We start from the raw sequence: 15057 nt of genomic DNA on the forward strand, positions 1-15057 counted from the left end.
CTGCGCATGCGTATGCCTTTGAGGCGAGTAATTCTTATGCGAGCGTGAATTATGCGCAAACTATTGTTAACTTGTCACAAACTACACATAATCTTGGCATGAACAAGTCGTGAAATACGTGCTGCTCGTGCCATGGCACGACTTAGCCTTACGAATTAGCGCACAGTTTACGAATAGTTCATGCCAATAATCCCTGAAAGTTGTTGTGCCAAGCTTTTGGAAATTTTGGCACGACACTTCAAGCATTAATTGTTCTGCACTGCCCCCCCCCCCACTTCACAACATGGAACGACGTGGCACAACTCGATGCGTAAACTGTTTGGGCCCCAAAATTGTGCAATTGTAATAGTAACATTAGAATACTGATGAGTTTGCCAAAGTCTCTTTGACTACAGAAGTATGTTGTAATTACATGTAGGTGATATTTTGAGAAAAGTCCTGTTTTTATGAAAAAGGGTGTTTTATAAAATCAGTTTTGATTCCAATAGGGCTCATATTGAAGGAGAGGGTTGACTTTACATGTATAACTGTATATGATGGCACAATGTTTTTGATGGCTGTCATGTAAATTATGTACATGTAATTCTATACTTGGAGACTTTAAAGGGTTGTAACATGCAGCTATCAGGATAGCTCCATGGTTATAATATTCTTGAGATATGTATTGTTCGACCGGTTGATTTTCTGAATTGCATATGGATGGATATACATGAACATTAATTCAAAAACCAAAATAATCCCCAAATAAACCCTGTGTTTTCACTTAACAGCGCAATGTGAAGGTTGCACTTTTTCATGCCCAAATATTAAAAATATAGCCCTTTTAGTGTTGTATAAGTATGCTCTCCTCTATACCTCAGTCATGCCTACCAATTATTTTGTGTAATTATATTCTAGATTCTCCACGCTTATCGCTTGAATAGAACAAGATTATGAACACACTTTCTTCATCATTGTTGTTTGTTTGATATATGGTGATGATGATGGTGATGATTATGATGATTATGATGATGGTGATCATGTAGGTGGTGATGATGGTTATGATGGTGCTTGTCATAATGTTGGTGACGAGGATGATCATTGTATTGGCGATGATGGTGGTGGTAATGATGATGATCATGATACAAGTATTGTTGATAATGGTGATGATGATGGTAATGGTGATGATATTGGTGATAATGGTGGTGATGATGATGATGATATTGGTGATAATAATGATCTAAAGGCCATAAAAAATATATTGGTGATGATGGTGACGGTAGTATGTTTAGCATTTGGGGAACTCTTGCAGCGCAATAGAATATATAGAAATAGTTTTTGCACTATGTACATGTAAATGCACGTTATTTATTTGTTATAGTGGCAACAATGATGTTATTGATGTTAATGGTGATGATTGTAATGTGTTGGTAATCATAATGATGGTGATGATGACCATTATGATAGTCATGATGATATTGATGGTCATAATGGTGACGATGGAAATATTGATGGTGATGTTGGTGATTCCGAAAATGGCTGTGGTGATGATGGTCATAATGGTGATAATGTTGGTAATGATGATATCGATGGTAGTAATTGGGATGATGGTGATGATGTTTACGCTGGTGAAAGATGATGGTGATGATAATAGTGATGATTATAGTGATTATGACAGTGATAATAGCAATGATGATGATAATAGTGATGATGATCGTGATTATGGCCCCCCCCCGGGAGAATTAGGGTTAAAGCACCAGACGTCCACTGGGTGAAATCTCGTTGATACAGAGGTCCAAGTGGAATGCACGCAAATCAAGTGCCCAGACAACAAAAAATACACTCTGTCAAGGAAATGATGTGGTGGTAGACAGAATATTTATTCATTTCTAGATAATGAAGTCATTATTACAAATAGGCCTGTGTGCATACTAATACAAGACTACCACGCTATCACAATGTCAGTTATAGAAACACAAACAAAACTGTCCATTCGACCAAGCCACAGCGTAGCTCTAAGGTAATGACACAAGTTCAAATAATTTACAAACATACATATGACAGCATTTTTTTTTTTTGGTAATTCCACCACTTATCCACACAATTCTCACTTTGTTTTCTAATCAATTTTGCACAACTTGTAATATTTATGATAGCATGGCATTTTCACTGTATATCCTGCTAATGAATAGTGCTGGTGTTTTAAATGTAATTTGCATCTCAGTAGACAAATACATAATGTTAGGTTAAAATATAGTATACATGTATATGCAATAAGGAAGGTGGATATCGATGGCTTCTTTCTAAATCTGAAACGGGGTGTTCAACACGCATTGATTATATATAAAACGTTTCCCAGATAAATGGCACAATACAAATTCGGTATCACTGCATATCAGCAGAAAATCAACTGACGTCACATATGACCAGTTATCGTTGCTAAATAGAAGCAAAGTTTTGCTGCACAATTTCTAAATTAGGTGATAATTTGCTCTCATATTTTACAGTTCCTAAAAGTTGAGAGTATTTGTAGTTTAAAGAAACTTTTCAATTTTTTTTTTATTTCAAACATACACAAACTGAATAAACACAATATACTTCTGACGCACATGTAATACAGTGTACATGTATTACAGAAATTGTAAAATTTTCCTGTTAAGGGTTTTACAATACAACTGAACTTCAAATTTAAGCTGATCAACCCCATGTTAGTATTCAATATCTCATGAAAAAATCAAACTAAACTGCACAGAAAAAGCTGATGAATTCAATTGATCAGTCCTGTATCCTTTAAAAATTTGGCTCACATTAGAAACCAAATCATTCACAACATTTTAAAAGGTTTGGTTCAGTAATTCAGAACTGTAACAATATAAAGCACAGTGTACATATACACAGATGTACTTGAAATGAAGAAAATAGACAAACTGCATCCTTTATACCAAGGGACCCAATTCGATATTTCCTCATATTTATAGAACTTCCGATAATACTGTGAATTCTTCATAAATGGTGAACTTGATAAGTCCTTAAAATGTTTTCCATCACCATCTTCAATTTTCTCTCTCTTTTTTTTAATATCCCAATATTTATCAAACTTGAGATACATTCTCATCTGTAATTTTCATACACAATACACCACAATATTTCGAAGACACCGTGTAAGAAAAATCTATCTCTGTTGCCAATTTGAGGATCAGCAGGTGATCAATGAACACATAGGCCAACACACAGTATGTAATGTGTGCTAATGTTAATGTGATGAAATATAAAAACAAAAAAATAACGTATTAAACATACAAATTATTAAAGATTTTCCCATCCTACAAAAGTTAAAGTACATAGCACATGGGCCAGCCTAATGTTAGATACATTTTAGCCTTTTCTGACCATGTCTTTTTAGCAAGAATCCTGCTGAATGAATGTCAATTAACCTGATCCTTGTTTTGCTTATCAGATATTCATGACAAAAATGAATGGTGCAAACAGTCCCCTTGGAATGGTTCACACCAATTTCATTTACTTTTTTTTCTAAACTGCATTTTACTTTGTCAGGCATGAAAGTTAACCAAAAGGTTATAGAGTGAACAAGAACACAGAATGCTTATTAAACCATTTCCACTGTATCAATTTAAGTTTGAGGTTAAAATATTTTGATCAGATAAAGAACTGAAGCTGGTCTGGTGGCTGTAGTGTTGGTGACGGTCGTGCCCCATCCAACCCTAAAATGAATATTGTAAAGGACTTCAATGAATTATTTTTTTAACATGAACATTCACTATGAAAACATAAGTTTGCATACATGTATATATGCATTTCGTATTTGCACAGTAAACATGGAAATTACAACTTCCAACAACTAAATATACATGTCAAATGACGACTCGTAATCTCTGCAAATATGACCTCAACTAACTTTGGGAAAACAACAAGACATATAAAGCATACCCCTAAAGAACATATGAACTCGAGTGCAAGTGAAAATTACATTTAATATTTTAATTGATAATTCATTAATTCTAGCAAGTTGCAACACCCAATTGAAATATCCTGCAAAAATGTTATGATGATTTTTCTTTCAATCAAAACACATCTCTATTTGGATAGTCATTGTGTATATTAAAAAAAATCTAATGTGCTTTTCAAGCAATAATTTAATAACATATATTTGAAAGAAAAAAAATCAATGCAAAACCCTCCCTACATCAAAAAGTCAACAAAAAATGTTGTGCAAAATTTATCTCCAACATATTATTTTAATCTCTCTTTAATACCAAGTATTTATGTACATTATTCACACAAGATTCGTCATTTTAGCACTGAGGATAAAATTAAATAACATACACAACTAATCCACATCAGAAGAACTATGAAGACACCTGGTCCCGTAACAAAGGTTTGCGATGAATTGCAAATATGAAAGAGCCACACTGATTGGCTCCCGGCCAGTATTTTAAACAGAGCGCGCATGCAACGATGATCTTGATTGGTCATTGGTATTTAGCTATTGATTGCAAACCTTTGTGTTACGGAGCCCAGGTCCCGTAACATAAAGGTTAGCAGTTAGTTGTACGCTTGATTTTCATGGTCGATTGTCCATTGTAGTCAATGCAATCTATCTTAGAAAAATGTTCTGCATTACATGTACAATCATTGCTAAGCTTTGTGTTACAAGCCCCTGTACACCGAATACAGTCTGTGCAATCATGTTAATAACAGCAACAAATCATTTGCAGAATGATTACATAACTAGGTTGGGTCCCGTAACAAAATATCTCAGTAATTTTTGCAAGCCCAATTTTCAAACTGTTTACTGGTATATATATTTTGGTCAGTGCAATCAATTGTGAAATATTATTCTACAATAATTGGCAGGCTCTGCATTACAAGGTCCATGACAATGTTCATATTCGATGTGTAACAGTCAATTTCAAATAGTAAAAACAAAAAAAAATTTTGCTTTTTATTTTTAATGAACCATCAGATGTGCTTCCGGGCAAACAGCCCATAACACAAAGCTTAGCAATGATCGCAGAACAAATTTTCACGACTGACTCCATTGACTACAATGTACAATCAACCGTAAAACAAAGGGTACAATGGTGCCTCAATGCTAGGGTCAAACCTTAGGATGGATTTGCTGCATATTATTAAGTTATTAAAACACAGCTGAACACGTAGATTACCTAGAGGAAGCAGTCCCAATATTGCTCATCTAGCTCAAAGGTAAGATTATTATGCTATGGCTATAAAGCAGCGGAGTTTGTAGCAACAATGACAAGAAATATTATAAAGCCCATCATCGAGGGCGTTAATAGAAATTACACATGCAAGGTACGACTGGAACAGTTCTGCATACTATGTGCAGTGGCGGACCGTGACACGGAGGAGACAAAGCACTGGAGGGGGACAGCATTGTTCACAAACAATACAGTGCCCCTCCAATCATTGTCTCCTCCAGGGGAGCGTTTCATCAACATTTTTTTCCGACAAGTTGTCAGGTCTGACATCTTTCCCTGATGTTGATTGGCTGGGAGGCACTGTTCCTATGGTAACTGTCGGATAAAATGGGACTTGTCGGATAAAACGCCTGACAAGTCCTTTCATGAAATGCTCCCCAGGTCACAGTCCGCCACTGACTGTGTGTAATAAATCTAATACCTGTGTAAACTGATGTGAACTACATGTATGTTTTTTTTTCTTTGAGGGGGGGGTGACTCATGAAAGGTTTGTCACTGACTTTCACTGACAGATGTACATGTAAGCCACTGAAAATCCTTGCATCCGATTGGCCAAGAGCAAATTAATCAGTAAATATCACTGACAAAGCTTTTTGTGAAACACTCCCCAGAAGTGCAATGTGTGCTACATGTATTCCTAACAAGTTAAAGTAATAAGAATTTCACATGATTGGAAATACAGTCTCGCAGCTAACATATCTTAGAATTTTCATAAAAACAGTGGTTAAAGCATGAGAAATTATGAGAAAGCAACTCACATGTGACATCATACGATATGACCTCCATTTTTTTTTATTCTATGTTGGATTTTGCCAAATGTCATAGATCTGTTTCACCAGGTTTCTGCTTGAGTTAACAAATTATTTCATTTGAGGATAAACTTCCTCTGTTATAAAGGATAATAAATAAAATCAAATCATATGCTGTTTAATGTGTTGATATCTTGTCAGAAGACTATAAAATACCAGACTATAATTCAATTTTGCCCTCTTCAGCAGCATACAAGCTCTTCAAAATTGAAAATATGGTTCCATTTACCGATGTTAAAGCAAAATCAGGCCTAGTGACAAAAAGCACAGCGAGAGAACATAGTGTGGATTTTTACAATTAATTTCTTGATCATTGTATGGAATTAATCATGAAAATCAACTGCAATTCGATCGCTATGCCTTATCTCATAAGGATGCAAAGTACATGAAATATGTTAAAAAGTCACACAGCTTGTTATAGTTCAATAATTTCTTTGACTCTGGAGTCTGCCATGCCACGAGCACAATAAAAGAATGATCTGTATTAAACAACCCTCAAGACACATCAGAAGTGACATCTCAGGACAGTGTCTGATTTCATTTCATTTTATAAATCCAGAAGTTATTTTATTATATATCTACCATGGCTCCGGGCAGCAGGCCGACAAACTGGTAGCTGATCCTGTCTCAGGGTCTATCCTTACATCACTGTATACATGGAGAGAATGAGAAGATGACAATGTAGATTGTAAAAAGGGGTACCACTCTGCCAGTGTGCACCATTATTTCTTAGACAGTGCTGTGTTGGAGGAGAGTGCTGTGCAGAAAGAAAGAGAGGGGTCTATCCTTACATCACTGTATACATGGAGAGAATGAGAAGATGACAAAGTAGATTATAAGAAGGGGTACCACTCTGCCAGTGTGCACCATAGACAGTGCTGTGTTGGAGAGTGCTGTGCATAGAGAGAGAGGCAGAAGACCAACACACAGAAGACTGCACAATGTATGATGGCATGCTATTTCATTGTCCCTCATTTACAGAAAATATGTTCGGGAGGTCAAAGCACTGTACACAGAAATATGTGCATGGGACTGCATACAAGTGATTCGCATGGTGAGTTTACGGTATTTATTGTCTTGAATGCTAGGCCAACCGAAGAGCAATATTTACACTAGACCCTTTCACTGTTACAACGTTCATAGAGAACCTTGAAAATCCACAGCGATTGACTTATTTTTTCCCACAACAATATTATGCTGTATCAAATTTTACAAACTTCATTCCATCAAACTAAAAAAAAATGTATATAACTCATGGTCAACATGTTCATTATAAACCCGTTCCCTATTGAATTCTCAGATTCCTATATACTTTGGACAGGGACCATCCAGTTCCAGTGGTCAACGGGTTAAGAGAATACTAACACGCATGGAAATCAATTCTTCATGCTATAATCACGCAGAGGAAACCTAGCAGAGACAGTTACGTTATTCAAATGGCATATCTTTGATCAATAATAGAGTTGCTATTATTAAAATAACACTAAAATAACACTGCAAAATGGGGTGTTAATTACACCACCCTGGTATCTATATCGGTCCATACGAGAGAGGTGTTGAAACACCGGTTTGGCACTAAGCTTAACAGCAATTTGGCATTAATGCAACACCAATTTACTCTTAACCCTATCTAGGCCGAGAGGGGGGGGGAATATATCCGCCACGCAAATATTTTTCACCGCAACGTTTGCTATTTACTTTTAAATCTTGCGCATCTATTGCCACCAATATTGCGATGCCCTGGTATGCAGTTCTGAAATTATGCAACATTTTGTAAGTGCATGGCAGACCAGAAATTGCTAAAAAATGCTGATTTCATGTACAAAGTAAATGCAAATTTAGTTTTTGTCCAGAAATCATAGATGAATGATTATTCTTAGTTTTGCTGGCCTAAACAGAATATTTATGCTGTTTATGATCGCAAGAGTCCCTGTCAAACTTCATTAAATAAACAATGAAAGAAATTGAAAAAACAAAAAAATGTATTTCTATGTTTTCTGACCATGTTTTTTTTTGAAAATTGTCGGGAACTTTATTTTGATTATAAACAAGATGGAATTAATTGATTCTGAACAGTAAAAGAAAAAATAATGATACATTTATGAATTTTGGCTAAAAACACCATTTGCATTGGATATGTACACAAATTCACGTTTTTGAGCAATTTTGGAACCACGTATCCGAGCAACGCATTACAAGAAAATTGCGCACCAAATTTATCACGAAAAATGTCGAGGGGGGGGCGGAATCAGATCCCCCCCCCCCCGGCTTCTTCTTCTCTGATGGATACTTAAATGTTGATTCCACACCTCTCTGGTGTGGACCGATATAGATACCGGAATGGTATTAATGATAAATGCCAGTTGTGGTAACAATGAATTTTTACAGAATCCAATATAAAGACCACCCAAGTGCCTGTTTGTATGAATAAAAAATATGTGCCAAAGGATTCTAGAAGAAATTGTCAACTTGCTGAGAAATAAGCGCCAATTCGGGCACTTCCGTTGGGTTTTATTCCAGCAATAATAATACACACTGTCCCACATGTGCCCATCTGTGTTGGCGATCTTCAGTGTGATCGTTTTTCAGCTTAGATGTTATGATTTCACAAAGTTCAGTTAATGTAACTGTACCGGATCTAGATCCACAATAATACAGTAATACTTAACCTTGGCTTTACAGACTTTCTCATGAAATCAGTGTTTAACTGCAACTACTTTCATTTAGCTTTAAAGGGGAATGAAACATTTGGAATAGTTGGCTCGTGTCGAAACAAAAAAAATCAAAGAAACAGATCAACAAAAGTTTGAGAAAAATCGGAAAAACAATGAGAAAGTTATGAGCGTTTGAATATTGCAATCACTAATGCTATGGAGATCCTTTCATTGGCAATGCGATAAGAATGTGTGATGTCACATGTGAATTTTCCCTTTGATGGACTATAAAATACCCCCCCATGTCTCTTTTTTGCCTTTTCATATGGTGATACAAACTCTTTATCCATAATGTATTCTTTAAAAATCTGTATTACATTTCCTCCTATAGAAAGAACACATGATCTACTGATAGATGTGATATGAGGCAAATTAAGTGAAATATATATATATACTAAAGTAATGGGGAGAGCTGTTCACAAGTGACATCACACATCTTTGTCGCATTGCCAATTTGAGAATCTCCATAGCATTAGTGATCGCAATATTCAAATGCTCATAACCTCATTATTAGTCCGATTTTTCTCAAACTTTCGTTGATCTTTTCTTTGATTTTTCTGTTTTGACACAAGCTATATTGTTCTAAATGTTTCAGTGATTTTGCAGTGTACATGTAAGTGCCTTTTTTGAGCAGGCATGTACAGAATTTCGCCCTATATTTTGTTTAAAGTACAAGTCCTCCCCAAGAAAAAGTCTATTTGAATAAAATGACAAAAATCCAACAAGCATTACTATAAAATCGGACGTAAAATAATACCTTGGTCACATTTGTTCTACTGCAGCTGTATGGCGAGTCGAAAACAGCTGTTCCAACATTTGTTTGAACCAGCTACATAGGTGATTTTAGTAAAAATGAATAAAACGGCTGTTTTCGCCTCGCCATAATGCAAATGTGACCATGGTATAGGTTATTACTAGTACTTTGTTTTAAAGTTTCGCTTAATTTCACAAAATATTTAGTATGCACATCCTGGTCTGTATGCAAATGAGGTGACTGATGACCTCACCTACTCACTATTTCTTTTGCATTTCATTATATGAAATGTGAAATAATTGTATGTTCTCCTCAGTGTCGTGTGAGAAGAAAGTTTTAATCCTCCCTGAAAATGTGGAATTTCCATTCCTTAGCATTTTATGGTTCAGCCAAGTTGGTCTGAACTGTCAAATCCATAAAAATAAAAACATTCTATCATTCAAACAATAAAAAACAAAAGAAATAGTGATTGAGGGGTATCACCGACTTTCTCATCACAGAGGTATAAAATCATGCAACTGTTTTGCGAAAAATGGGCGAAACTTTAAAATGTCATAACTTTCTTGTTTCACATCAGATTTTCATGAAATTTTCAGCGTTATGCTTAGCTGATTTTTTCCAGTGATTAAAGGACAAGTCCAACCCAACAAAAAATTGATTGGAATAAAAAGAAAACAATCAATCAAGCATAACACTGAAAATTTGATCAAAATTTATTCCTTCCTGAACATGTGGAAATCACATTTGTTTACCAGTAATATTATGTGGTTCAGTCAAGTTTTACATTATTGTGAATTAGCATTGTTTAATACTATATGGTTCAGTAAAGTTGGTCCTTATTGTCTTATAGATAAAAGTTGAAATATTGTATACTTCAAACTATAAAAAACAAAAAAAAAGAGTGAGTGATGGACATCATCAACTCTCTTGTTTGCATATCAACGAGATGTGCATTTAACTGGTTTGAGAAAAATAAGCGAAACTTTAAAATGTCATAACTTTCTCATTTTAAATCCGATTTTGATGAAATTTATAGCGTTATGGTAGTTTGATTTTTCTTTTTTTTTTATTCAAATCAACATTTTTCGGGGTGGACTTGAACTTTAAATCAACAGTTTCCTAGGATGGACTTGATCTTCAAAGGCCATTGCTGTAATTAAGGACAATCGCCACTTACCAAATACCCCTCCCCTCCAAAAGAAAAAATAATGAAATGTTTGGATTATATACCTGTCAAAGCTTCTGAAGCATAATATTTGACATCAAGATCAGAATCAGCATTCAGCTTATCCAGCGCCGCTTTGATATCGCTTTGAGAGCTGGAAAGAAAAAAAATGTTCAATATCATCCTCCTACACCTCCAGATCTTCATTGCCATTATCATTACTACCATCACCACAATAGTATCACTGTTATTACCATATGTGTAGTATGGGTACCAAATGGCAGTGTTAGATGAAAGTTTTTCATTAACGTTCGTCAAAGTCTGGTGACAATTTCAAAACAGACTACAGGAGTATGAGACCAAGTATTATGCAGTCCGAACAGCAAATGGAATAGGGACACAGTATTCAAAAAAAAAAAGAGTGTGAAGAAAGGAAATGCTTCGATTGGTACACACATTCATCAAAATAATGTCTAACTTAATTATTACTTACTTGATTCATATTCCATATGAAATAAAACCGATTGTGTAATAATGATGCCTATTCACCATTAATTTGATGTTTATTTTGATAACAGTTCGAGTCTTACTCGTCTGCTAGTGCTGAGATTATTTATGCACGATGAATTCATGAATGGAAGTCATCGTCAAAATATCACCCTTTTATGAATTTCACCTCCCATAGACTTTTTACACAAAGTATAAAACTGAGCCACTTTCAGCATGACATTACCTCGTAAAAAGTCATGTGACGTCGCAATGGTATACCCGTATGTCGCAAAATCAGGCTCAAAAGTTGCGCGAGCCTTCAAAGAAAAAAATCATAAAATTTTGCGGCGCAATCTTTTTGCGTTTCGGAAATATCGCGACGAGGCAGTCTTTTTAGGGTTAATTGTTTGGTGTTCTCATCACTTTCTGCGTTCTCTAAAGATATATATAAAATCGCGTAAAGCGTCGAGGCAGTCTTTTTTAGGGTTAATTCTTTGGTGTTCTCATCACTTTCTGCGTTCTCTAAAGATATATATAAAACGTACTACGAACCAATTCTAAATAGTGAAAATCTTAGAAAAACATTCAGTTTCCATACATACTGGTATGCAAAAAAAGTCATTGGGACCAGCTTTTTCATCATTATCAATATCATTTCACATATTTGTTTTCTTGGAATTTGCTTAGATATAAGGTACCAAAGTATGATGTCATCAATTTTCATTTTTTGCATTTCAGCATTTTTCATACCATATTCTGGCAGAGAATGATAACCCCTCCCCCTATAACCAAAATTTGATGGGAATTGGTCCATGGGGCTAATTATGTATTCAGGAAGTCATATCTTTGGGCCCCATGGACCGATCCGACCAAATTAGGGTTATACAGGTTTTTCATCATGCTCTACCAAAATTAAGGTATCAAAAACACTGAAATGCATAAAAGTTTTTTTTTGTGATATCATCACTTTGGTAGTCTATTTTACGCGGCTCATTATCTTTAGCCTGAAAATTTAGTTTAGAATTCTGTGATGTTTTTTTTTTGCTTTCCCCTATGTGTAAACCAAAACTGGGAACTCTTTATTATGACCTAGGCCCCGTTGCATAAAAGATACCAATAATGGTAACTTTGCCATCCAATGATATCTTTCATGGAATCCTCCATTCTGATTGGTTGATTGATGACCCATGGTAGTTACCATTGGATGGCAAACTTACAATAATAGAATGCAAATTTATCAGGCTTTGAGAAAGTATAGCAGGAAATATCTATCCGAGGTTGGTCTGGCAATTACTAATTTTCCCGAGGGGCGAAACCCCGAGGGAAAAATAGTAATATTGCCAGTCCAATCGAGGATTGATAATTCCCACTATGCTTTCGAAGAAAACGTCCGATATATTTGTTTTATATCCCTTCTTTAAGTGAGAACTGTTGTGTAACAAATCTGGACCAAAAAACGTTAGAGCGTCCTGGCTAAAACAGACGGTCTAGACCTTGCGCCTGAGCTAATGCTATCTAGCTCCTAATTATGGGGTAGACTGTGCAGGGCTTCTACCCGACTTTGTTTATTGAGAGGTCCGCTGGGCTGTGCTGCTGCTGCGTTTTGAAATTCCAACGCGCTGGACGGCTAACTCTAGTTACATCACAGCTTAATTGACTCACCTTGTTAAATATGCTTCTTCTCAATTTGATTATCCTGTATGACGTTGCAAAATAAAGCGATCAAAACCTCTCGATCAAAAGATGGCAGTTTCTGCAAGTGCAAACGCACTTGATTAGTGCATACCCTCCCAGCGCAACTCGCCGAAACTTTCCTGTGGCATGCATGCAGCGCGTACCGGTCATGAGTAAACTAGCTCAGCAAGCGCGTAGCATCGCATAGCGAGGGGGGGGGTCAAAAAAAAGGAATAGTTAATTTTTCCCTAAGGAAAAACGGACTATGCGTGACGGCAGATAGGAAAATGAACTATATCATGGCAAACGTTTTTGAAGTAAAACTATGCTTTTTCTTCTTGTGTACACTCTCAATGCGTCAATCTTAAAGGTCAAGTCCACCTCAGAAAAATGTTGATTTGAATCAATAGAGAAAAATCAGACAAGCACAATGCTGAAAATTTCATCAAAATCGGATGTAAAATAAAAAAGTTATGACATTTCAAAGTTTTGCTTATTTTCAACAAAATAGTTATATGAACGAGCCAGTTACATCCAAATGAGAGAGTCGATGATGTCACTCACTATTTCTTTTGTTTTTTGTTTGAATTATACAATATTTCAATTTTACGAATTTGACGATTAGGACCTCCTTGCCTGAAGCACAAAATGTTGAAATAATGGAATTCCACGTGTTCAGGGAGGAATGAAACTTCACTTCATATGACGATGAGAAAATAAAAATACTTCATATTTCATGTAATAAAATACAAAAGAAATAGTGAGTGAGTGATGTCATCAACTCTCTCTTTTGGATGTAACTGGCTCGTTCATATAACTATTTTGTTGAAAATAAGCGAAACGTTAAAATGCCATAACTTTCTTATTTTACATCCGATTTTGATAAAATTGTCAGTGTTATGCTTGTTGAATTTTTCTCTTTTTATTCAAATCAAATTTTTGTTGGGGTGGACTTGTACTTTAAGGGATAAAATAACTTTTATGCAACGTGGCCCAGATTGGTAGAAGAACAAATGGGTTCAGCAAATGTGGCATCAAACTTTCTGAGCAATAGGCTAACGTTTGAATGTACAATGAATATACTTCGTTGGAACTCACTTTTTTTCAATGAGTGGTACCATCTTCTGGAAAGTCTTGGCAACGTTAAAGCGGACATTGGCGACAGGATCGCCAACAAGAGAGATGATAGTAGGCAACATTAAATTTTTAACGACATGCTGATCAACGACGTCGATGAGGACGTTGACAGAGAAAAGACATGTCATACGATGAAGATAGTTGGGATCCTTAGACATGGCTAGGATCTTCGGGATAATGGTAGTCTGTATGGGAGAAGATGGAGAGAAATATATAAGGAGAGGGAAGTGAAGTAGGTGGGGTTGAGAAAGAGAGAGAGATAAGATAGGGAAGTGGAGTGGGTGGGGTTGAGAAAGACAGAGAGATAAGATAGGGAAGTGGAGTGGGTGGGGTTGAGAAAGACAGAGAGATAAGATAGGGAAGTGGAGTGGGTGGGGTTGAGAGAGAGATAGGATAGGGAAGATGAGTGGGTGGGGTTGAGAAAGACAAAGAGAGAGATAAGATAGGGAAGTGGAGTGGGTGGGGTCGAGAAAGACAAAGAGAGAAAGATAGGGAAGTGGAGTGGGTGGGGTTGAGAAAGACAAAGAGAGAAAGATAGGGAAGTGGAGTGGGTGGGGTTGAGAAAGACAAAGAGAGAAAGATAGGGAAGTGGAGTGGGTGGGGTTGAGAAAGACAAAGAGAGAAAGATAGGGAAGTGGAGTGGGTGGGGTTGAGAAAGAGATAAGATAGGGAAGTGGAGTGGGTGGGGTTGAGAAAGAGAGATAAGATAGGGAAGTGGAGTGGGTGGGGTTGAGAAAGACAAAGAGAGAAAGATAGGGAAGTGGAGTGGGTGGGGTTGAGAAAGACAAAGAGAGAAAGATAGGGAAGTGGAGTGGGTGGGTTGAGAAAGAAAGAGAGATAAGATAGAGAAGATGAGTGGGTGGGTTGAGAAAGACAGAGAGATAAGATAGGGAAGTGGAGTGGGTGGGGTTGAGAAAGACAGAGAGATAAGATAGGGAAGTGGAGTGGGTGGGGTTGAGAAAGACAGAGAGATAAGATAGGGAAGTGGAGTGGGTGGGGTTGAGAAAGACAGAGAGATAAGATAGGGAAGTGGAGTGGGTGGGGTTGAGAAAGACAGAGAGATAAGATAGGGAAGTGGAGTGGGTGGGGTTGAGAA

At 36.4% G+C, this 15057-nt stretch overlaps 1 protein-coding gene across 1 annotated transcript in view; it reads right to left on the minus strand.

Annotated features, from left to right (window-relative positions):
• Window positions 1–1840: 1840 nt before the first annotated feature.
• The window catches only part of LOC121420316 (serine/threonine-protein phosphatase 2A 65 kDa regulatory subunit A alpha isoform-like), a 39510-nt gene continuing 26293 nt past the window's right edge, over window positions 1841–15057 (minus strand). The window contains exons 12-14 of the mRNA XM_041614901.1: window positions 13923–14146; window positions 10727–10815; window positions 1841–6676 (exon numbers count right to left, since the gene is read on the minus strand). Of these exons, the coding sequence (XP_041470835.1) occupies window positions 6669–6676; window positions 10727–10815; window positions 13923–14146 (321 nt within the window). The 3' untranslated portion in view covers window positions 1841–6668. The remainder of the gene's footprint in view (window positions 6677–10726; window positions 10816–13922; window positions 14147–15057) is intronic.

Source organism: Lytechinus variegatus, chromosome 8, assembly GCF_018143015.1.
Source record: "Lytechinus variegatus isolate NC3 chromosome 8, Lvar_3.0, whole genome shotgun sequence".
NCBI lineage: Eukaryota > Metazoa > Echinodermata > Echinoidea > Temnopleuroida > Toxopneustidae > Lytechinus > Lytechinus variegatus.